Source organism: Gracilinanus agilis, chromosome 3 (assembly GCF_016433145.1).
Source record: "Gracilinanus agilis isolate LMUSP501 chromosome 3, AgileGrace, whole genome shotgun sequence".
NCBI classification, from domain to species: domain Eukaryota; kingdom Metazoa; phylum Chordata; class Mammalia; order Didelphimorphia; family Didelphidae; genus Gracilinanus; species Gracilinanus agilis.
This window is the reverse complement of record NC_058132.1, coordinates 241,013,287-241,039,663: the sequence shown is the minus strand read 5'-3', so window position 1 is coordinate 241,039,663 and position 26,377 is coordinate 241,013,287. Positions and strand designations below refer to the sequence as shown.

At 36.2% G+C, this 26,377-nt stretch overlaps 1 protein-coding gene across 2 annotated transcripts in view; it reads right to left on the bottom strand.

Moving 5' to 3' along the window:
- Positions 1-26,377, bottom strand: part of ZNF385B (zinc finger protein 385B) — a 403,118-nt gene that overhangs the window by 63,020 nt on the left and 313,721 nt on the right. The window contains exons 3-4 of one of the 2 annotated variants that reach the window (XM_044669740.1): positions 24,643-24,681; positions 19,445-19,555 (exon numbers count right to left, since the gene is read on the bottom strand). In XM_044669740.1, coding sequence (XP_044525675.1) covers positions 19,445-19,555; positions 24,643-24,681 — 150 coding nt within the window. The remainder of the gene's footprint in view (positions 1-19,444; positions 19,556-24,642; positions 24,682-26,377) is intronic. The other variant, XM_044669741.1, reaches the window with a different exon arrangement.

Genomic DNA, 26,377 nt, shown 5'->3' with positions numbered 1-26,377 from the left:
ATATATATGTATATTAAACATAAGGGCTCCAAAATTCAATCATTCAACTCAGGAAAATTTTTCAACCTGTGCAAGAAACTGTGCCAAGCACAAGAATTATAAGGGCAAAAAAATCTCCTAATAAACTAGATTCTGTACTCAAGGAGCTTATACTCTACTCAGAAGTGAGCACTAAAATGTCTAAGAAGCCTAACCTCAGAATATTAACTATTTCAGTTAAGGGTAATCATTTCCCAAAAGTATGTGAATTTATAGTTTTTGGCTTATGGCCAACAGTTAAGTCGACACACTGATGCAAATATATGCAACCATTGCATGCATTCTACAAAATTAGATTTCCCAAAGCAGATTAAATGAGGGGGAAAAAACCCCAGCCTAAAAATATCTTCTTGCCTAATATGGGAGGAGGGATCAGTGAATCAGCAGTATTCTTATGCTTTTATTATTACATATATTATATAAGATGCTTCATAAAATTATTTTTGAGGATGCTAGATCCTCATGCCATCAGGAAGATTCTGTCCCCTAGAAGGGCAATTAAGTTTCGTGTTTAGCAGAACAATTTCAGGATACAGTGTTACATAGTAAGTAAATTAAAAGAGTCATTAAAGAACCTAATTTTCCAATTCTACAACTAAAATGGCTCTGTCATTTTTGAAATGTTTCTATTGATACCTGTGACAAAGTGGAGAGAGCAATGGGCTTGAAATCAGGAAGACTCATCCTCATGACTTCAAATCTGGCCTCAGATCACACAGATTAGCTGTGTGATTCTGGGCTAGTCAGTTTATCCTGTTTGTCTCAGTTCCTCATCTATAAAATGAGTTGGAGAAGGAAGTGGCAAACCACTTCAGTATCTCTGCCAAGAAAATCCCAAATTGGGTCACAAAGAATCTGACACTATTGAAACAACTGAACGAATGATTTCCTTGGCCAGTTTTTTTTTTTTTCAGCTTAAATCATAAGGTGGAAAGAAGGTGTTAATCTACATTGGTTGAGGAGGGTCCTCACTAGAAGCTCTCTGTACAGATGAAATCATAGTCTCATACATCTTTTTTGCAGTATTATTATTATTAATATCAGAAGGAAAAAAATTAAGACTTCATTAATGGTTGCTTAATGTTCTTTCATTTGCTTCTTGTTTTCAGAATTACTTAAAAATGGAAATAATCTTCCTTTATCCAAATTAATTTCACATGCTATATTATCCCTTACACATTTTACTGACTAATTTTCAGCTTCTTTGATGTAGAAAGAAGAGTGACTCAGGGCTCCCAGTTGGTCCCCAGCTACCTCCCAATTTCTTAACATCTCTGGGAGTACAGTTACATTTCAGGAGGAAAATGGAGTGCCATTGTGTGCTTTAAAAAAGGTAATTTAACAATTCAGTACTCAATGACAAGTAATGTAATATAATTCAGACCTATGAATTGAAGCAGTGACTACACAGCTAACTAATTCAAGTCTTTTGACTGTCTCTTAAATTAGCCTACTAGGCTTCCACACATTAATTTTTAATCCGTCTAGAAGGTATTACATTTACTTCTATTTTCCATTTCAGCATTAAAGAAATTTACATACAAAGCTCTAAATAAATCCAAAATTAGGTTCAATTTGAGCTCTCCTGACATTTTGATAGTTGAAGCTTAACACTACGAATATTATCTATCAGTAGACAAATGTGACAAAATAACTTGGAAAGTGCAATGTTTAGCAGATCTGTCATTGCAGAGGCTTACGGAATATTTTATATTTTATGAATACTTTATTATTTCTCATTATTAGTTTGAAATGAACATTCTCACATTTTTATCTTTTAAGAAGCCTTAAAACATTTTCTGATACAGGAATGTTTTACTGTGCAAAAATAAGTTCTGCATATAAATTTAAAAGTAAATTATCACAAGCTTTTTATTCTATTTATTTTTAAACCCTTAACTTCTGTGTATTGGCTCCTAGGTTGAAGAGTGGTAAGGATGGGCAATGGGAGTCAAGTGACTTGCCCAGGGTCACACAGCTGGGAAGTGTCTGAGGCCAGCTTTGAACCCAGGACCTCCAGTCTCTAGGCCTGACTCTCAATCCTCTGAGCTACCCAGCTGCCTCAAGATTTTTAAAAGAAAAAAAAAGCCAACTACTTGTACTTGAGCATTCCTTATTTTTTATTTTATTTTATTATTTGTGAGAAGCTACTGAAAAAAAAAAGATGCATGTAGTTTTAGCTACCATCACCTTGGCTTTGAGCCTAAGAAAGATGGCTATTTAAATGGAATACCAGCTCTACCTGGAAGTTTTGTTTCCGGCTCATATTTTGTCCTAGGTGAGGCAGAAGATGCAAGATGAATGTCAATTAGAACTTTTACTGGCCCTCAAACACTGAAATATCTCTGGGCCTCCAATGCCAACTGCCTTTATAGATTCCATCTTGAAGTCTGGGTAAGCAGAACTTCCAAGGTACAATCCTAAATAATAGTAACTATAACAGACTATATATTAGGGGGGAAAAGAGTATATGTATCCCATATATAAATGTAGGTCTAAAAAAGGACCTTTGGATTATTTGGAAAGAACTGGCTCTTCCCGTAATTGTGAACACTAACAGACAAAAATGGAAAGGCTGGTCATTCAGAGGTGAGCACTACACTTTGCCGCAGTATCCTTTATGAGTGTTTATGAGTATTTTAGATATATATATTTATAACTTTGAGTATTTAAAAGATAGTCAAAATGGAAGATTTTTTAAAAAGGCTTTCAGAGGCTGTTTTTTTTATATTAGCATGAAACAATTAAAAGTAATCAAGAAACGACATCCAGGAACTGATGAAAGGAGCAGAACCAGGAGAACACTGTACACAGAGACTGATATATTATGGCACAATCGAACTTAACAGACTTCTCTACTAGCATCAATGAGGGACTTATGAGAAAGAACACTATCCACATCCAGAGAAAGAACTGTGGGAGCAGAAACACAGAGGAAAAACATTTCCTTGATCACATGGTTCAATGGGGATGTGACTGGGGATGTAGACTCTAAATGATCACTCTACTGCAAATATTAATAATATGGAAATAGGTTTTGAACAATGATACATGTAAAACCCAGCTGAATTGCTCATTGGCTACAGGAGGGAGGAGGGAGAAGGGGAGGGAAAGAAAATGCATCATGGAATTATGGGAAAATATTCTAAATAAATTAATTAATTTAAAAAATCATCAGCTAGACCAGTGATTCCCAAAGTGGGCACTACCGCCCCCTGGTGGGTGCTGCAGCGATCCAGAAAAGCAGTGATGGCCATAGGTGCATTTATCTTTCCTATTAATTGCTATTAAAATTTTTTTAAAAGTTAATTTCCAGGGGGCTAAGTAATATTTTTTCTGGAAAGGGGGCAGTAGGCCAAAAAAGTTTGGGAACCACTGAACTAGATGGCTAATTGGATAGAGAGCCAGATCTAGAGGGCTTGAGACACTTCCTAGCTCTGTGACCCTGGGCAAGTCACTTATCCTCAATTGCAAAGCCCTTAACACTCTTTTTTCCTTGTAACTGATACTTAATATCAATTCCAAGACAGGAGGTATAGATTAAAAATAATAATAATTTAGGTGATTATTACTCCCCTCCTATTGTGATAATAATACATACAACCTTAAAGGCGAGCATACCAGTTTCTATGATTTGGAAATGCCCAATTCCAAATATCTGGATTAAGCACTAACATATTTGAATATTTAAAAGCCATGAAAACTCAGTTTTCAACTTAAACACCACGATTTCACCATTATTAAACATTTCCATTATCCCTAAGAGAAGAGGGTACAAATTAACAAAATAAAATAAAATAAAGGCAGTGCCTCCTCTCAGGGAATTTATATTCGAATTGGGGAAAGTGGAGAATAGGGTCCAAAATGGTGCCCTTGTTACTAGAATGGCGAATGGGATTGCATGAGAGGGGGACTGACACAGTCCTTCTAGGAACAATGGCAGAGTTGATTTGATCATGGCCCCAGAACTGGAGTAAGAAATGAGGGAGGGGTTCCTGGAGGAGGTAGTGGGGAAGGTGAATAAATGGTGGGGGGAGAGGCAGGGAAGTGGGTGAAAAACAGCCTGCTTGGGATTTTCCTGAGAGAGGGGACCAGAAGAATCTGTTACCAATAAGGGTGGGGAGTGGTGCAGGACCATAGTGGAGTCCAGGTTGGGCATAGTCTCCGAGGTGGGCAGTTAGGCTTTTGGAAATCAATCATCATCCTAAAGAAATCTACAAGGACCAGATCAAATGAAGACCAAATATTAATATTCTCCTTGGGAAAAGTTCTAGAATGCTTTGTTTCAGTTGTTCCCTGATCTGAAGTCAAGAGGGCAAGAATTAATGTGGTTGAGATGATTGATGTATATACCTCAACTGGAAAATTAAAGGCTAAAACAGTTTTGTTCTGCCTTTTTTTTTTTTTTTTTTTTTTGCCATTATAAGCTAGTCTATCACGTGAGCTGAAGACATTTGACTCAGAAGACTATTGGACAAAGGCAAAGGTAAATTCTTAAACCAAAAGGAGATATTTAATATAGGGGAATTACGTTAAATTAGTTCTGTTGCTCTTTAACTATAGTGAAAACCTTCTGCATTGCAACTACATGAATGACAGTATAGATTTGTGAAGGGTTTGAAAATAGAAACATTTGAAAGGAAATACAGTTTTGTTATTTTTTCAGTAACAAATTAAACTGAGTTCATTCATTCAAACTGTTGCCTAATAGAGGTCCTTAGGGGCCCTGTTTTAATGAATAGCTAATTATATTAATTAGCATATCAATTGCCTACATGTAAATGAATGCCTCTAAAGTGCTTAAGGGTACTTGAAAAAGTTTGTTCTTTTAGGAGCTATACCCCCTCCAATTATGTTTACGCTATTAATTTATATTTCCTACGAATTAAAGTTTCAAAGAGAAGTTAAATTTTACCTGTCTACATGATCATAACCTTGAATTCATATTGCCCAAATTAGAAAAAATTCCCTATATGTATAAAAATGCAAATACATGAAAATATAACTATCACATATCTAAAAGTCTAGAAATTTAGCTTGAAATGAATTGCTTTCAGATGTTCTAGTTTTTCTTCCACGGAGTAGGTATTTAATAAAAGCTTGTTGAATTGATCATTTTTATTTACTTCTTCAAATTTATAACTTTGGTCTCTACACTGCAAATTTTGCTGAATATTCTCCTCTAGGGCCCAGGAAAAGTTATAAGCTAAATGTTGAAAGAAAAAAAAAAACAAATTACTGCTGAGATTTTTAGTGAAAAGAAAGAGGCCGCCATACTGCTTTGTTTTGGATTTTTAAGTCACAAAATTAAAACAACATCTCTGATGAAATCATCCTTTTCAGGGGGCAGCTGGGTAGCTCAGTGGATTGAGAGCCAGGCCTAGAGACGGGAGGTCCTAGGTTCAAATCTGGCCTCAGACACTTCCCAGTTGTGTGACCCTGGGCAAGTCACCTGACCCCCATTGCCCACCCTTACCACTCTTCCACCTATGAACCACTACACAGAAGTTAAGGGTTTAAAAGAAAAAGAAAAACTAAAAAACAAAAATGAAATCATCCTTTTCAGATCTATTAGATATAAATTGGTCTAACTGGCTTCCTTGTCTCCAGCTTCTCCCATCTCTCCTCTCACAACTTTCAAAATGATATTCAGAAAACACTTCTGACCAGCTCATTTCTCTGCTCAAGAAGCTTCAAGGATACCTAGTTGCCTCAAAGATAAAATATAAAAAATTGGCTAAAAGATCACTCTCCCTGCAAAATGTCTCTGCTTAAAAAGATCTGCATTATATGACTCCTATCTCCTTTTATAGACTTATTATACACTACTCTTGGTTAAATCCTTGGGCCTACTTGCTCTTTACATCATCTATATACAACACCCCACGGAAAAGGGTGCTGGATTTGGAATCAGGAAGGCCTGAGTTCAAATCCTACCTCCCAGCTGCATGATCCTAGACAAATCACTTAATCCTTCTCAGCCTAAAGTTTCTTAAACTGTAAAATGGAAATAATAATCACATCTACCTCCCAGGGTTGTCCAGAGGATCAAATGAGGTTACAAAGATAAAGGGACTCTGTAGACCTTAAAATGCTATATAAATGTGATTATAAAAATTGATATTATTTTATCATCATTTTATAATCATTATCAATAAACAAAATAATGATGATAATGATAATTAGTCCAGGCCTTTGCAAATGTCTGATAAGTACTTTTTCTTCAACTTTAATCTTTAATACTAAAATTCCTTTAAGGTTCAACTCCTCACCTACATGCCACCCAGAGGGTCTGCCCTGGTCCCTACCTTCCTATTTCCTTCCCAAAGAAATCACTTTGCATGTATTTCGCATGTGTCCACATCATTCCTTCCCAACAGATCATAAAATTCTTGGTAGCAGGAATTTTTTTTTGTCTTTTTATCATTAGCATCTTGTAGAAGAGCTTCATAAGTTTGTTGAACTGAATTGAAATGAAATGAAAAGTATTCTCAAATTAAAAAAAATTTTTTTTTCTATAAGGATTGTGGAGGATTACTCACAGGTCATTTTTGGCTTCATTTCTTTCTAAAGGAGCTCCAGACTCAACAAAAAGAAAGAAAGCCACAATTTCAAAAAATACTAATAGAACCAAAAAAAAATACATGAAAATTACGTTTTGCTGTTTCTAAATTTAACTCTGTTCTATTAGCCATTGTTGAATCTGGGGATATGGAACCAGAAGGGCCTTTAGAAATCATTTATTTCAATATCTTCATTTTACAAATGAGAATACTAACACTCTAAGGGTAAGTGATTTATCCTAAGCCATGCCTGTGGTTTTTATGATAGCCAGGATGTGACCCCTAAACCCTAAATCCATGTGATTTATAGTATATCTCTGTCTATTTAAAGTAAACTTCAAAATTCTTATTATTTGTCATGATTGCAAAGTCAAACGCTAAAATCTTAAAATACCCTAAATTTGAATGAAAATATCATTACACGAAAGTTGAATTGTATACTCTGAAAGAAAATCTCACCTTCCTTTCCCCAGGGACAATTTTCCATTTCCCTAGATATGACTTCATTGTCATTTTCCTGAGATCTCTAAAAAAATAACTCCAGAAGGTAACACATTAAATGTCCTTCATCTCCCCCAGAATATCACTATATCTAGAGAAAATGGGCTTAACAGCAGCAAGAGATTGAGATCAGACATGAAGATGAACTTCTTGTCACTAAGAATGACTGAACACGGCACCATGTTGTCAAGGGCGATGGTAACCTCTTGGATCCTGGATTTTTTTTAAACCTTATCTTCCATTTTAAAATCAATACTGTGTATCGGTTCTAAGGCAGAAGAGCATTGAAGGCTAGGCAACGGGGTTTAAGTGACTTACAGAGGGTCACACAAGCTAGGAAGTGCCTGAGGCCATATTTGAACCCATAGATCTTCTGTCTCTAGGCCTGGTTCTCAATCCACTGAGCCACCAAGTTGCTTCCAAAGCTGGAATTTTAAAAGGAGGAAGACTATCCCATATGATCAAAGTAGAGTCCTGCTTGGTCAGGGATCTACAACAGGTTGGGGTCTATTTTCAGCTTCAGGATCTGATGATCCAAATTTTTCTTTTTTTCTTCATTTTCCTAACTTTTTCACTTGGTTTCCATTTAATTCAAATCCTACCTATCTGTCTAGGTCTAGCTCAAATCTTATTTCCCTCAGGGAGGCTTCTCTGCTTTTTTTACTCTTCTCTGAACTCCTAAGAACTGAGATTTTGTTCTTTTCTGAACTCCTAAAGAACTGAGAGTCTATGCATTGCAAAGTCTACTAGCTTGTCATATTCAAATCTTTCCATCTATGGTTTTGTGACCATAGCTAGACTAAAGGAGAATATGAGTTTAATGAAGCTATGGACAATATCTTACATTTTTTTTTGTACTGCATTTATTCAAGAGGCCCTCACTGTAGCTACAACACTGAATAAAATGCTTATAAATTGACAATGGATTTTTCTACCCCACATAAGGCTAGAAGTCCATACTCTTAGTGGATCATTTGACTTTTTCCTAATACCCCTTAAATTTCAGGAAGCCAAGTCCAAAAAATGGAGTTATCCTGGATATGAGTGATTTTAGTATTTTTCCCCAAGATCATTTACTATCAAATGAGCCCAACCAACTGGATGGTTTCTGTAAGGTAGCTATTTAGAGTAGAAATCTTTCTGATTTGAAGACTTTCAGGAATTGGAAAAACTTATATTTTCCCATTTGTAGTCACTTTTCCCCCATCATGCCACATACTTCAAAGTCTCTTACAGGTGGCCCTACTTTGCTGAAGAATTGATTTTTCTTTTATTTTAGAGATCTAGAACTTACATTTTCTGACCTCCAGCAACAATAATATACCCAGGTGCTTTTGCACATTATGTATACATTTGGTTCAAAAGGCTGTTTTTGTAGTAACCTCTAGTATAGGATGCTTTTGAGCTTTATTAAACCCAACTTTATAACAAGGGAAATGGGGAAAAGTTACCTATTCTTCTTCCCTCCAGCTTTTCATTCTCATTTTTGTCTTTTACAAACACTTCTCTTCTTTGTTTCAGAGACTTAAATTTTTATATTTCAGCCCAATATCAGTTTATGGAACAAAAGGCAATTTATAGGAAACTAAACATATCTTAAGTGAAGCATGAACATTAACTTTAAATTATTCACTTGTGAAATTTACAGATATGTTCCATTTAGAAACTCTACCTGACTATTTAGTGCTCGTGGATTTCACAGCAGGGAATTCTCAGTCAACGCTATCCCAACCTAGTGAAATATTATCTTACACTAAAGAGATGTGCTCTGACCAATTATAATGAAAGCTTCCCATACCAAGCAAAGAAGAAATATACATACAACCCAAAATGTGGGACCCAAAGAATGTGTCTTCTAGGACAATTTTAGAAGGGAAAGAGAAACAATTATAAAAGAATCAAACAATTCTCAGTGGTCTCTTAAAAACTCCATGAATTATATTTGCCATTGATGTGGAATAGAGTTTTGCACATTTTTAAAGATTTCAACAATGTAGTCATCAAAGCACCCTAAAAATGGAGTTTATTCCAGTGTAATGAAAATATAGTGTAGTGTGTAGACCCAAGACCTAGAACTGAAAGAGGATTAAATGAAAGGTGACCTAGTCTAGGTTTCCTAATCCTCATTTTGGAAATCAGGAAACTTAAGCAATTCAGAGTCAGATCAAAGTAAATAGGTATCAGAGGCAACATTCAAACCCAAATCCTTTGTCAGAGCATCAGAGCTCTTTCCAGCTTGCTTTTTCCTCAATGTTCAATGAGAAATTGCTTTTCAAGGTACACTTCGTAATATTTTGCTGAAGAGAAATGATATAGCTCATCTCCCAAAAAACACCCATCCTTGACATTCTTGACAATAGCATAAGTGAGGACATCATATGTGGGCAGATCTTCATAACCTTGAACTTTACAAAAGTCTATTATTGAATGGTTATCCCGAGGAACCAATTCATTTTGGAAGAACTAAAAATAAAGGGTTAGCTTTGAAAGCATGGTATATGCTAGGTTCTAGGGTGAACATTTAAAATTTTATTTCCTTCAGAAATGTACTTTAAGATCCAATGAGTAAACTTTATGTTATAATGTTCACCCTTCTGTCATAAAAAAGGCTATAAATTCAAGCAATTCTAATCTTTTTTTTTTCAAATAGTAAATTCTATTTAAGGCATACCTTTTCTAAATATCCATTTAAAGTAAGGTTCTGTTGAAAATGATGCTGAAATCTCAGTAATATAGCAATACGGTAGAAATGAGCCCTTTAATAAGTAACCACTACAATCTTCAGAAAGTCAAGTGAACTTAGTTAAAAGGTTTGTTAAATAGCTCCTATTGAAAAGAACTCTTCGTAAGCTATACCCTGGCACCCTGTAATCATGCAATATTTCTGTCATGTTGAAGCTAAAAATGTTCATCATTTTGTCAGCTCTGTCTACAAAGCAGAGAATTACCTTCACAAGCTCTTGAGATTTATGCTTTTAATTACCTCCTATCTGCTTCAGTACCCTCCAAACCTGAGAATCAATATAAATAGTCTTATTTATGGGAAAAAATGTAAAATGTTTGACAAAAAGCAGGCTAGCATTTTCTAGATTTTCATTTGATGCTATTGACCCTCTTCATTTAGAGGATTTTTAAAAAATCAGCTAAGCTTTCCAACTTTTAAAATTATTCAATTATCTAATATTTTCTGCATGCTTACAATCAGCTTCAAACTTTAAAAAAGGAACTTTCTGGTTCCCAATACAGCAACAAGATTATTATCACTATGATAACTTTTTAATTAATCAGTCATTACTGAATTCAATTTAAAGGTGGTCTTCTCTGGCCCCTCAGGTAGTAAAAAGGTCACCCCATGTAAAGCTCACCCTTCCTCGATGACCAGCTTCCAATATTTGCTTTGTTTTTGGACAAGAGGTCATTCTTCAGTTAAAGTTGGTCATGCAAGCACTAGCTGTCTAAATGCTCTATTCTTGGACATTTTTATTAGCTTCAAATTAAAAAAAAAATCCCTTGAGATGGTATTACCTATGTAAAAAAGATAGCATTATCTATAAAGGAAATATAGTGAAGCAAGGAGTATGTGTACATGTGTGCATGTATGTGTGTGTGTCTTGTAATTTAATTTTTCTTTGTCCAACAAACTATTCCTTCCTTGATCATGTTATCAAATTGTTTCCTCATACCTGATATAGCTTTCCTTTTGCTCTGTCCCTTTTTTGTAAATGATCACCTTGTCTGGAAACTTCTTTATTTGGAACATTTCAGGCTGTTATGATCTCAAGAGGGAAGGAAGGAAACAGTAAACCTTGGGCAAAGCGTTCCCTACACACCTCTGATCTGGAAGTCACCATGACCTCTGAGTATCCTTGGAGGTACCACGGCAATCATGAAGCATGGTCCATGGATCCTAGACCATTCTGGACTTCATCTTTCTGGAACACTTTAAAGACCATCATGCTCCAAGATCTCCTCATGACATTTCTGGTTGAACCTTTTCCCTATGATCAGTGCTATGTTAAACAAGAGGACAGTCCTAGAAGGCTACCCTGCCTTAGGCATGTTAGCAATAGCTCTATTATGAGGGGCTTGTGGATTTCCTTAATGGACAGGTGTCCACTGTGGTGCTGGTATAAGTGTCCTAAAAACTCCCTTGTGGCTCCAAAGTTCCACTTCCTGCAAGTGTTTTCTCATTAAGCTGTACCCTTAAAAACTAAATAAAATGGCTTTCCATATTGATTAGGCTCTTGAAATCTCCTGTGAAGCCCTTTTAGTCTCTACAAAAGACACTGACAGTTTTTATGAATGATAGAGAATAGGTTAATATTTAGAAACAATGCCCATTTATCTTAAAATTAATATAGAATAATTGAATAACTGTGTACTTCTCAGAAATGCTAGGCAAGCTTTTTTTTTATTGGTCAGCAGGACAAGGTAATTAACTACAGAGGTCCAGAAGGGAATTAGTGATATAGTAATAAACAGTCCAAGAAATATTTACATGATTAGTGAATGCAATGGGTAAAATTTCACAAGTCATATGAAAAAGGGGGTTTTGTTTTTGTGTTCCTGAAAAATTAATTGAATTAAATTGCATTCAAATATTTGATGAGTAAATGGCTTATGCATATGCTGTTTAATAGGGGTTCTTAAATTTTTTTTCGTGTCATGGACTTCTCTGACAGTCTGATGAAGTCTATAGGGCCCCCTCTCAGAATAATATTTTTAAATGCATAAAATAAAATGCATAGGATTAAAGAGAAAACCAATTAAATTGAAATACAGTTACCAAATTATAAAAAAACAAACCCCAAAAGACCAGAGATTAAAAATAAAAAGTAAAGTACTGGTTACATGTAAAACGACTATTTCCAAGAGTAAAATGCAGGAAGACAATCAATAAGAGAATGACGAATCCCTTAGAAGAATATTATATAATGACAAAAGAAAAAGGCTGGGCCTTCAGGGAAGCCAGACAGGTGCCCTTGAAGCTGACTGGCTCTTCTGTTATCACGCTGCAAGGTCTACCTTCAAATGCTCTGTCTAGAACAGTGTCACTGTTTCAGGGACCTGCTGGCTTTTCACTGAAGGTATCCCAGCTGCTATGGGGACTGGCCTCCCCATGACAGCTGGTGAAGGAGGTTGAATTTGACCTAGTGGCCAAAAGGAAGAGGAAGAATCAGCCAACGACACATGGAAAGGGAGTCAGTTTGGGACCCAAAGTTGTGGCTTTCTTCCCTAATCTCACTGCTGTTGAGATCTCTGCTGGATAACGTATGAGGGCCAGGGGTCTCTAGCAGAGATGGCTTCACATCCATTTGAAGCAGCAGATGGCAAACTAGGGCTGTTTATGTAAGACAGATCAGACTTTCTATTTTATTATTACATTACCGACTGAAGATCAAGAAGTGCCACTCATGTGGAATTTGGAAGGATATGAGCATGGAAAGAAAGCTGTGTGACAGAGGGACAACTAGAGAGGGTCTTGTCAAAGTGAAAGCCTCTAAGGTAGCAAGCTGAGTAGATAGGGTATGGTAACACTGCTGTCATACCAACAAATAAATCCATTACCGGGGCCAGTGGGGGTTGTGGCCTGATCACTGAGTGAGTGGCTGTATGCCTCGGTGATCTGAGAATAAATGCTAAGTAAAGAATAAAAAGGACATTTCATACATGTGGTCATCTGCTTCACTTCAAATTGGTCTAAAATAAATCAGGATTTTTATTAAATAGATATTTCAATCAAACAAATTAAAAGTTATTCAATAAATCAGTATGAAGTATTTGTCACAAGATTTCTATTTATTTATTTAATTAAAAAAAAACCCTTACCTTCTACCTACTGGTTCTTTGTATTAGATAATATAGATTATATATATATAGATAATATAGATATTGTATATGTATAAGATAGATATATAGGTTCTATGTACTAGATAATCAATCCTAAGTATTGATTCTAAGGCAGAAGAACAGTAATGGCTACTCAATGGGAATTAAGTGATTTGCCCGGGATCACATAGCTAAGAAGTGTCTGAGGGCACATTTGAACCCAGGACCTCCCATCTCTAGGCCTGGCTCCCAATCCACTGAGATATCCAGCTCCCTAACCCTGTCATAAGACTTTTTAATGCACAGGACCCAAAGTCCAGCACACAGAATACTGGGAAATATGTTCAACTTTAAGAAAAAAATCTAAATACACACAGAGACAGGATAAACGAAATAAGTTATCTTACATATGCTTTTGAATTAGTTCTCAATTTAGGAAGTTACTAAAAAAATTTGGTTGAGTATTTAAGAGTTGGTCTATTTGACTTTTAAAAAAAATTTTTTTTAATTGGAAAAGCCCTATAGGTTGCGATGGATTTACTATTGCAAACAAATCAAGTTTTGGGGATGTCAATAAATGAATAATCCCAGAATTGGAACCAGGATACAAAGACCTGCTGCTCACCTCTGATGTACATATTTTTATAGGCTTTTAAAGTGCTAAAGCAGAATGATACAATTAGTTTTTGATTATACTTAATACTCAAATGTTTTCCTGGTTGAAAATAGGCGGCCTAAAGAGATGTTCATTTCTATTTGTATATTTCATTTGAAGAGGTCAGGCTGCACTGGTTTTGTGAGAGGAAGGTAAGACAGCAGCATCTCAATAAGCTCATAGTCCATAATGAAACATGATAATTTCCTCTTTCTTCATTACTCCCACCCTCAGTCCTCTTGGTCCCCATCCTGTTCTCCCAAGGCATTAGTGTAAATTGTAAACAGTTAAATGAGACAAGTTTGGGTCACTATCCATTTTGATCTAGAAAGAAAAAAGAGGGGGAAAGTGATCCCCCCACAAAAAAAGGGAAAAAAAAGAAAAAGATATTTTGTGCATCTTTGGTATAATCCAACTGATGCCTGTATGCAAATGGTGGAACACAGTAAGAGATCCTTAGATAAGATCCAACACAGAGATGGAGGAGATATTTCTCTGGGAAGCCTGGCATTTGGAAATGGAATTTTTAAACAGACAGTGATTTTGATTTAAGGTTATCAACTATGCTGGGCAGGAAGGGAATTGGGGGTCGTATTTCAGAATATTCTTACTCATCACAAGGGGTCCTGACTCCAAGCTCTTTGGGTACAGAAAGAGGACCAAGAAGAAATATGGAGCTGGGAGACAGATCGTCAAATTTACACAAAAGTGTCTGGCACTCAATGGGAAGAGGCATGTTATTCCAAAACCTAGATGCCTGCCCACTGGCAAAGTGAACAGTACTAATTTGTAAAGGTACATTTGGGAAATGTTTGTGATTAATGCTTGCTCATTTCCATAACTTTGTATTGTATAAATAAAGCTGTGGCCTTGGCTTCTCAATAATGTTGTACTACCCTGAAATGACAGAAAGTCAGACAAAGAAAGGAGGCAATGGGACATTGAAGATGGGTCATGTTAGATTTGAGTGGCACCTTTTACAGAGAGAATGGAAGACTGTAGAATTCAGAATTTACTGTTCAAATAAGCCTTCCGGATTTTCTAATAAACATATTTTCTACACTGAAGAGTGTAACCAATTCAGTCTCATACTGATTTAGAAATGTTATTAAAGGTGATAAGGACAAGTATCTTTTAAATTCTTATATTAAAATGTAAATAGGGTAATTACAAAATAATAAATATTCTCACAAATATAACATACTTAGTCTTAGAGCTCAGCTATGTCGATTGTATCACCATTACTAAAGACTGTGAACATATATATGTCACACACTGGATTTGCCATCAAGGCTCCATGGCTTGGCTGATGAAAGCCTAAGCGTGACTCAGAAATGTAATTTCTCTCTCCATTATTGATGGAGCTTTTTGAAATTTAACAAAGGAGTCCAATTTAACAGTCATGAACACACACATTTCTTATAAGTCTATTGGCACATACCTCTAATAGCGAAGACACAGAAAATGTCTGATGCTGAATTAAGCTCAAATCTGACATGAATCTATATCAAGAGCTCACTGTTGCTAATTCATTCAGAAAGATTGTAAGGATGAATGAATCAATTTGTTAAGCACTTACTTACTAAGTGCCTAACACTGTGCTAGTCATTGGGGATGCAAAGACAAAGTATAACAAAACAATCCCTAATCAAAAGGAACTTATATTTTAATGTGAGAGATGTGTGTATGCATATAATAAATATATATATATATACATATATATATATGTATACATACACACATCCACATTTACATATGTATTTATTTCTTACCTTCTTAACATTTTACAATCTGGCTCCTGACTTTATCATTTTGAAACTACTCTATCCAAAGTTAGTAATGATTTGATATAGATATTATATGCATAAAATAGTATATATTATGAATTATGATTTATATAAGGTGCCAAATGCAGTGCCTACTTTTCAATCCTCATTTTCCTAGATCTTTTGTCAGCCTTTGATACTACTGATCACTCTTTCTTCCTTGAAACTCTCTTTTCTCTAGGTTTTCTGGATTCTATTTTCTCTTGGTTCTTCTCTCTTATGTATCTGACCAATCCCTCTATCTCCTTTTCTGGACCTTTCTCCAGATTATGCCCTCTAATGACAGGAGACCCTCAGGGTTCTGTCCTGGTCTCTTCTCTTCTCACTCTAAACTACCTTACTTGGTGAATTCATTAGCTGCCATGGATTTAATGACTATCTCTATGCTGTTGACACTCAAATCTACCTATCCTGTCCCAAACTCCCCACTGACTTCCAATATCAGGTCTTCAACCACTTTTTAAAAAACAAACAAACAAAAACCTCTTACCTTCTGTTTGCTCCTATCTCCCTTATGACTACAGAGAGCCATATCTTCCTCCTCACCAGTTAGGCTGTCAATGTAGGAGTCATCCTCTATTCCCGCTATCTTTTGCCCCACATAGCCAATCTGCTGCTGAGATCTGTTGATTTCACCTTTGTGAAAATCTCTTAAATACATCTCCTTCCCTCCTCTGATACAGTCTAGGCTGCTGGTGGCTCTGCCTGCCTTAAGTCTCTCCCCACTCTAATCCATTCTCCATCAAGCCCCTAAAGTGATTTTCCTAAACACAGGTCAGATCATGTCACTTCCTTACTCAATAAACTCCAGAGGCTTCTTATTGCTCCCCAAACAAAATACAAAAAGCTCTGGTTGATATTTAAAACCCCTCCTCCCTTGGCCCCCTCCTATCTTACCAACCTACTCTTTGATTCAGGAACGCTGGTCTCCTGGTGGTTCTGAGAACAAGACATTCCATCTCTTGGCTCTGGACATGCATTCTCTGTAACTGTTTCCTAGGTCTGGAATGCTCTCCCTCCTCTGCTCTGACTACCAATCTTTAAGTCCCAACTAAAATCCAGGAAGCCTTCCTAAACCCCTCAATTCTAGTGCCTTCTGTCTGTTAATTATTTCCTTTTGATCTTGTGTATAAATTGCTTTGCACGTATCTGTTTGCATGTTGTTTTCTCCATTAGATTTTAACTCTTGGAAGGCAAAGACTTGCCTCTTTTTGTATTTTACGTGCTTAGTAGTGCCCAGGTTACAGTAGATACTTAAATACAAGTCTATTGAATGTTTGTATATAAAAAAATAAAGAGAATAAATACTTAAAAATCCAAAGCAGTTAAATACTAGGTAGGTTGGGAAGGAGAGCACTATCATTTGGGAAAATCAAGAAAGATTTTATGTGGAAGATTTTGCTTAAGCTATATGGAAGAAAGAGAGAAGGATTTTATTGAGGAAAAGGTATTTCTTCCAGGAATGGAAAGAAGTTGATGCAAAGGCACAGAGATGTTGGCTGTGTGTGATCAAAAAAGAGAAGGCCAGTCTGGGTCTGAAAGGAGAGTAACATACAAAGAAAATGGCCTTGAAGAGCTTTAAACTAAAGAGAGTTTCAATTTTATCATATAGACAACAGGAACTCCATAAAGCAGTGATGGTGCTTCTTTTAGAGACTGAGTGCCCAACTATACCCTCATACCACATGTGAGCCCCCCCCTTACCCCAGACAGGGGAGGGAGGAAGCACTCCCATTAGCTGCTGGGCAGAGGGGTGAGTGATGGAGGAAAGGTCCTCAGGTGCATGGAGAGTGGGAAGGGAGCAGCCCCCTCCGGTACCCATGCCACAGGTTTGCCAACATGGCTTTAGAGTTTACTGAGCTGGCTATATTTCTGCTTAATGAAAATCACCTTGGCAGTTAAGAGGAGGGCAGACTGGAAGGAGAAAGATTAATTAAAGGGTTGCTTTAGTCTTCTTAGAGAGAGAGGAAAGGAGAGTGAATAATGGTGGAGACTATATGGGTAGAGCTAAGGAACCAGTGGTAAGAGACTTTGATAAAGGTAGAAAGAGTAAGACTTAGTGGCTGATTTGGTCTATGGAGAGCTAGGAGCTGAGGATGACATAGAGCTGATGAGACTTGGGAGCCTGCCAGAATGGTGGTCCCTTCGATAGAAATAGGGAGCACACAGCATTGCATCTACTGACTTTCCCTGATGTCTCCAATGAGGTATTAACAAGATTCCTAAGCAAACTCCCTTATGTTTAGTTTCTTATGAGGAAAGCAACAGAAGCTAACTTCCTTCTAGATATTAAGAAAACATGCAGAACTGAAAAGGACTTTAGAAATAATTTAATTCACTCCTTTAATTATATTCATAAGGAAAATGAGATGCCCAAAGGGGGAATTTCTTGCCTAAGGTCCCCTGCCTTATTAGTGACAGAATTGAGACTATCAGACAAGTTTCCCAATTCTGAGGGAAGGGTTAATTCCACTGTACCACACACTGTTTATCCCATTAGGGTCTATCTGCAAGGGTCAAGGCTGCATTATTTTTGAGATGATTTCTGCTTATTTCTTCAAGTTCCACTAGAAATTAGAGCTAGATCCTATGACATCAGAATCAGAGCCCATGCTAGCTCTTAACAAAGCATAAAAATAAAACTCTCAAGTTATTGAAAGTGGCTTTATTTTACACCTCTGAAATATACTTTTCATGTAAAATTGGATATCACTGCTGTCTGTATTTGGGTCTTATCTCCCTGATAGATTAGAAGCTCCATGAGGGCAGAGATTAGGGTTAATCAGAACTTTGTCCTGACCCAACACCTAACAGTGCTCTAAATAAATGTTTACGGAACGAATCCAGAGAGGCAAAGCAGAGTGGGGAGAGAATTTTAGACCCAAAAGACTTTAGCCACTTCCAAGTTAGATGACCCTAAGCCAATTAAAGTCTCTTGAGCCTCAGTTTACTCATTTGTAAAGTGGTGATAAAAGTAGCACCTATTTCATAGGGTTTTAATGCATATCAACTGAGAGAGTACAAAGAGCTTTGTAAACTTAATCCTTATAAATGACAGCTTTTGTAAATTTGTGAATGAGGTGATAAGTTTGATCTACTTTTGGACATAAATGCTTGTTGAATGACTGAATGAACTGATGAATGAATGGTGGTGGGAAGTTGTTCTTAATATGACCATGTGTAATTTTTTTTCTCAGTCTTTGGTAAATGGCCAAAGAACTTTTACAAAACCCTGCACCTAAGAGCTCTGAAGTTTACAGTGTATTCCCCAAAATGTTTAAATGAATGTGTACATATCAAAATGCAAAGCACACACTTTAACTTTGTGCCAATGTCTTTTGTGTTGCCTATAGGTAACTTTGGGTTCTAGTTGGTTCTGTTGGTTCCAACCAGCCTGCAAAAACTGAATACAGTGGACTGCATCTCCATTGGAAGGCCAACCCAAGTGTGCAGAGGAAATGTAGGCTGCCAGGTGATGAATGTTAGGGATACAGGGACTCATGAAGACCATCTACAAAGGCCTGAAAGAGCTGCAATCTGCATTGCTCGAGACATTTACCCAAACCAGGAAATGGAGGCTCTTTAAGAACAGAATAAAGAAAATGTAGGATATGATGTAATGTATATATAAATTGAATGAGGTTCTTAAGGAATATTTATCATTTAATTTTTTTTCTTTACTGTCGTGTTTTTGCAGACCTTTTTTTTTCTTCTCAGTTCAGGTGTTATTGTTTTTTTGTCAAGTAAATTTAACAGGTGGGATCAAACAGAAAATGTCATACATTGTGCGTTGCTTGGAAATGTCCCTAATAACGCCTACTGACCACTTAATCTGGTTCTCAGGTTTCCAGGGCTGATGCTAATAACCTTGGAAATCTGGCACCTCAAACACAAGTGGGCAAAATGTTGTACTTCTCAGAGAGGGGTGATGCTGTAGAGGGTGCAAAGGGAAAAGGAGTTCCATATTAAGACTCATCAGGCTCCTCACTCCGCAGACTGACTACATAGAGCAATGAAAAGGGGATACTCACATCAGAGTTAAAACGAAGCTGACAGACATTACAAGAAATAACTTGTTTCTTCTTTGGAGGAATGGATACTCCAAACGTGTGGTTTATAACTGCCTTTTGCACAGGATCCATCTAAAGAGCAAATAACAAAATATATCATTTATAACTTCAAAGGAGAATAAATTGTGTGAACCAGTTAAATACTTTTTTTTCTCAGGATTTTACAGTTAAATTTTTCTAGAGTTGTGCTATAAAAATTAAGCCTCATGGTTACATATGACATCTGAGACAGACTGGCAGGGAATGAATCAGAGCACAGGAAATCCCCACAAAATTCCAGGTCAAAAGACAGGTGCCTCCTAGATTAGAAGTCTGCGGATAACATCAAAGTTTTAGGGAGCCACAAAACATGAGGTCCAAGGGTATGGATTAGAGTTATGTTAATTTTTCTTCAGACACAAAGGGGATGTTAAAGTAATTCCTTTATAAGAAAACAAAAGTTATTTCAGTTTCTTTAATGTTGATTGATTCATAGCAAAGTTTTAAATAGCAGTCTCACATCATAAGACCTCAGTTTAAACTTACGGTGGTTAATCTGTATTTTACAGTAATGCTAATTACTCATTTTACTCACTCCAAAGTATCAATCACAGATGAAACACATGTCACAATAATTCATTTAAGAGGCTCCCACACTAAAATGTTCAGCATGCAAACTCAGTTTAAATATTGATCTGGTAGAAACACAGAATGTCAATATTTCAAGCCTTTTAATAAGATGATGATTTTTTTTTCACTACTGAGCAAGAATATAACTTCATGTAGGGGAGGTTGTTGGACATGTATAGCAAATAATTTTAAAAAGGCACTCCATCTGAAAAGGATGCATGATGCAATTGGGAAAAAGAAAAACAGAAATAATACCAAGTGACATTACTACAGAGTGACAGCCCCCCTTGTGTGGACCAAATGATACACCCAAATAGGAGCTCTTAACTTTCTTTTATGTGTACCAAAGACTTTTGCTTTGGCATGAAACCTATGGATGATGAGAGATAAGTGTAAGTAAGGATAGATATTTTTCCCCCCATCTAATTTTGCAGACCTCCTAATCTAAAGCATTACTTTCAAATATCTGGCTGTTTCAAAGTCAGCAAAATGACAACATGCCAGTTATAAACAGAGAGAGGAATGTAAGAGCAAACTCACTAATACTAGCAGATGAAATCTCTGAAATTTGACCTCAAAATAGCTGATACTCTTTGCTAAAATATGAAAATTTTAATTTACGTCAAATAAAAAATATATTCTATACCTCATAAATGGAAAAGTCTAAATCAGTGATTCCCAAAGTAGGTGCCACTGCCCCCTGGTGGGTGCTGCAGCAATCCAGTGGAGCGGTGATGGTCACAGGTGCATTTATCTTTCCTATTAATTGCTATTAAAATTAAAAAAAATTAATTTCAAGGGGACTAAGAAATATTTTTTCTTGAAAGGGGGTGGTAGGCCAAAAAAGTTTGGAAACCACTGGTCTAAATGAATACCACTATGTCTGTATGTGGTTACAAGTCAAGAAAGTGCAAGGTTAATAAAGAATGGGAACTTCAAAATGTGGTCATGTATGAGAAAGAGAGTAGATGTGTTAAATGTAGGGCTAATCCTGGCACAAAAGGCCCACAACACTCCTGAGTGGAGCCTGAACCAGATTAAAATATAACTGGGAAATGTTTGACAAAATAAATACAAATATACTAAAACACAGATAATGTGAATATGTAATTTTCTAAGGCAATGTGGCTGCAGGGATTTTTATATAGTTTCATGGCTCTGCTTTCTGTTAGAATTTGACAATATGAATGAATAGAAAAATGTTATATTTCTGTCAAAACATTATAGTATATATCCACCTCCATAGAAATAACTGATAGAGTCTAAATGCAAATGCAAATGCATACTATTTTTCACTTTTTTTTTCATTTTAAAAATGAGTCTTCTCTCACAACATGACCAATATAGAAATATGTTCTGCATGATTGCACATGTATAACCTAGATCAAATTGCCTACCATCTTGTGTAGGAGAAAGGGAAAGAATTTGGAACTCATAATTTTGGAAAAGTAATATTAAAAATTGTTATTATATGTCATTTTGAAAAAACATATAAATAAGATTACAACATAGATTCTGACAGTCAATAGTGCACTAAGATGGAGGGGAAGAGAAGGAATAGCATGGGATCCTAAGTAAGAATATCTGGGTTCAAATTCCAGCTCTGCCACTAACATAATTTGTAATCCTGGTGAGTCAATTCAGTTCTCTAGGTCTCAATTTCCTCACTTATCAAATGAGGGGAGTGAACAAGACGCAGCTCAAATTTTCTATAATTCGAAGAAATACCAGTTCACAAAAAACAACGGTTTTGAGTAGCTCAAGTCAGGAGTGGTGACTCATTGCCCTTAGATATTCAAAAGAATTTATAAAGAATAAAAATCTATTTCACACCTAGTATGCAGAATATTTTTGGAGTAACAAATAAAGATGTGAAATCCCACATTTAGAAATTTTCTTATTCATTTTTAAAGTCACAGTTAAAATATATTAAACTAAATTTCAAATTCATTTTCTGGGTCAAAATGCTTACACTGAATGTCAATTTCTCCTAACAAATGCACATACTCTACTCTGTCATTCATCTTCTTCCAGACACAGAACTGGTCTCACTATCTGGGAATGCACCAGTTCATAGACAAACCAGTTCAGCCTGCTATGACAATGAAACAAAAAAAATTTTCTCCTGGGAACAACCAAACACCAAATAGTATTAAAGGTTCAAAAACAAGTTTTGTTCTTCATGCACCTTTACTCTCAAGTTCAAATATCTTAAGCAAACAGAAAAATTCAGTCTCACAACAGGATACTGTCTTGGGAGATTTTTATGATCTCAGCCTCTGCAAAGCATTTTTTTTAACCCTTACCTTCCATCTTGGAGTCAATACTGTGTGTTGGCTCCAAGGCAGAAGGGTGGTAAGGGTAGGCAATGAGGGTTAAGTGACTTGCCCAGGGTCACACAGCTAGGAAGTGTCTGAGGCCACATTTGAACCCAGGACTTCCTGTCTATAGGCCTGGCTCTCAATCCACTGAGGTACCCAGCTGCCCCCTCTGCAAAGCATTTTAAACCTGCTATCATTACCTGAGCAACATCAGACCCAAGAGGGAGCCAGCAGAAATTTAGTTTTGTGTCTTCAGGAACCCCATACCACTTTTTTTTGCACTGTTATCCCCCTGGAGTAGAAGCAATCTTTCAAAACTTGCCAAATCTTAAAAAAAGCCTTTTGCACATGCTTTCAGAATTTTCAAATTAGACAGGACTGTGCCTTGGAACTCTTATTTAAATCACTTATTTTGATGTTCTGTAAGATCCATGAGTTGTCAGGGCAAAAAAAAATGAAAAAAAAAATAAAAATTATGATGTAGTAAGTCAACTTTCTGGTTATGAGAGGTTATGAACCTCTCTGCCCTTAGCTAAGCTGTATTTCCAACAACTGATACCAAGTTAAATGCCATCCTGTACCCAAAGTTTTCAAACTGGTAAGACCTAGGATTATGGGATCAATTGGATCTAGAAGTGGAAGGGGACCTTACAGATCATCTTCGTTCAATCTGCTCATTTTACACATGAGAACATTGAGTTCAAATGAAGTTAAATGATCCATCTAACATTTCTTGGGGAACAGATCTTATATACCAATAACTGTGTTACCCTAGTGCCCATTTTGGGTTTCAAGAGCCCAGAGTCACCACCGTAGTGGCATCAGGGCTTTCCTTACTGCTGATTCTATTCTGCCACATTGTTTCAATAAGAAAACACTTTCTCTTCTTGCCTAAGTCTGACAAGTCTAATTTCATTACTTATGAGCTGCTGACCAGCTTCCAGGAGAAGCAAAGTAAAAGGTCTTCCTTGTTGTCCTAGATAGAATTACAATTCCAGTGTTTCCCAAGAAGCCTTCATGAGATAGTTCCCACTTAGAGATCTAGACTTTATCACGATCATAAATCACATTTACTAAGTGGCCTTTGACTATTTATGTTCCAGTGCCACTTTCTCTACCTTTCCAACATCCTGTCCACCGATTATACAGGAATTTTTCTTCTCCAGGCTTCTGACTTGGAACTGCTTCCTTGTATTTCCCACCTGACTTTACACTTTATTCCAACTATACTTGGAAAGGGTACAATTTTCCTCCCTGACTAAACCTCTTTATATCTTCCTTTCTCAGTTATTTATCACAGACGTCTATAATTATAGTGCTGGCCTAAGAACATATTTTGAGACATCACTTGTACGAAAAAGTCTCTAAATGGTACAAAAAAGAATGTCCCACTTTGCCAAATTATTTCAAACCTCTAAAATAGACAACACTGTCTAGCCAATGTTTTGAATATTTGCCTTCTGATGCAATAACTACAAACACCTGAGTCATTTCAGTAGGCTACAGGCTGAGCAGTAATATAATAGGTGTTTTTACATTTTTTTAAAAAAGGCCTACAAAATAGGCAAATCCTGAATTTTGAAATTTTTCTCAAAAGTTCACCCATCAAACCTCTAAAATCAATTGAAAATAAAAGCCAGGATGTAGAATAATTAAAAATTATTTTCTCACTAAAATGATGATGGGCTTCTGAAATCATAAGAAATAAGTAATAAAATCTGTGGTAATTGTTTTTACACTTATTTACCAGTTTTCAGAATGAATACAGTTTCTGTAAATATTCTTGTGATTTCTGAAATATAGACTTTGATTCAGTTTGCATAAGGCTAAGAATAAGGCTGTTTTACTGAAGCATCATATAAAGTAACTGAATAACTGAAGATTCATAAAATTTCTTCATCTTCAGGCTTTCATTAAGGGGCTTATCTCAGTATTTGGGGGCCATTTTCTTGTTAAAAAATGAAATGGTGATTTAGGAATTTCATGCGCACACACAAAAAATCTTGGCACCACTTCTGCAGTTAGTGGTAAGTTTACAAAAATAAACAGCCTTATTACATAAACCAGAGACACTTCTTGTTAGTTCACACTGTACATAAAAGCTACTGCAGGAATGAGAGAATCAGAATTTGTTGCTAAACAACATTACTTGCTCTAGCCTTTAGAAGTTTACCTCCAAGAAAGAGGAAAAGAAAAATTGTCAGAAACTCCACTACCAGCAGTTCTTACCTGGCAGAATTTATTGGTCCCAAACAAGCCTCTTCTTTTCTAAAAAAAGTAAAAGTTAAAAGTTGTCACAGATGAAAGAGAGGGGGGGGAGAGAGACAGAGAGAGAGAGAGACAGAGAGAGAGAGAGAGAGAGAGAGAGAGAGAGAGAGAGAGAGAGNGAGAGAAACAAAGAAAGGAAGACAGGAAGGCAAAAAGAAAGGAAGAAAGAAGGAAAGAAAGAGAGAAAAAAGAGAAAGGAAGGAAGGAAGGGAGGGAAGTAGGAGGGAGAGAGGAAGGGAGGGGGGAAAGAAGGAGGGAGGGGAAGGAGGAAGGAAGGAAAATAGATTTCTATTTGTTTCATCTCTGGTTTAAAATGCTGGTACAGTTCTTTAGGGTTACAAAGAGTTAACACTTGCTACTTTTTCAATGAAAATTATGCTGGAATGAAAAACAAAAACCATTAGGTCAATTAGCTTTTTAGATACTAAAAATAAAAGATGGAATTAGGGTCATTACTAGAGATAAATGAAATAATTGGAGGCTGGCTATGGACAAATAAATACACTATTAAATGACTGAAAATGGGTTTAAGTAAAGCATATATTGTAGTATTAATATGAAGATAATAAAGTATACAGAGGTATGCTTTTTTAAATTTTATTTTTTTTTATATGATCAACACAGACTGAGAACTACAAACCATTATAATTTTTTTAAATTTAAGTCTCATATGACATGGTAAAAAGTCACATTATGTTAGTGTGCCTTTTACTAGTTGCTCAATATAAACATCTGAGCAAGGGTAATGAACACAAAATATTACCTAGCTGTATGGGACTGAAACATGTTCCTTTCCAATAAAGTCAAACTGAGCAGTACAGGATGTCGAAGATCATGCTTTCTAAGATACTACAAAAATGAAATAAACTCCAAATTGTGGAACACTTAAAGTAAGGACATAGACAGATAGAGAGACAGAGAGACAGAGACAGACAGATGGATAAATAGAAAGGAAGGTAGATGAGCTAGCTAGGAAATAAATAAATAAATAGACAGACAGATGATCGATAGATCAATAGATAGATAGATACATAGAAAGATAGGGAGGTAGGTAGGTAGATGAGATAGATAAGACACAGAGAGAAATATGGATGGAGAAATGGATATATGAATGAATGGATGGATAAACAGATTTATATCTCCTTTGTGTGTATATACATTTATATTTTAATTTGTATGTATTTAATTTGGACTAGCAAAGTACATCGTTATTACAACTCCTGTCTAGTGATGCTGAGTTCTGTGGATGAAGGGAAGCAAATTTCCACTAATCTTGCCAGTTAAATCTGGGAATAGATAGTCGCTGCAGCTCCTGCATTAACAAATGAGTAGAATTTAAGTTGTATCCCAAAATATCACCATTAAAGTCTCAAAACACACTCACTCACTAGTCAAAACAGTCAAGAAAAAGAGGTACGGTAGCTGCACAGTCAGAATTTTAGACACCAGGAAGGGCATCTCAGGAGGGGCAGTCAAGAGGACTGCGGTGTTTTGACTGGACATGGCTCCTGGAAACTGCTCTTTCTTAAAAACTACCAGGACCTCAACGTAATTATGATCCTACTATCAGCCATAGATGTCTGTTAACAAGCACTTGAAAAAATATTTAATAAAACATTTCTTAAACACTTATAATAAATACTAAGGGGGATAGGAAAAAATAGAAAATGTGTTCCTGTCATCACTAGCCTACTAT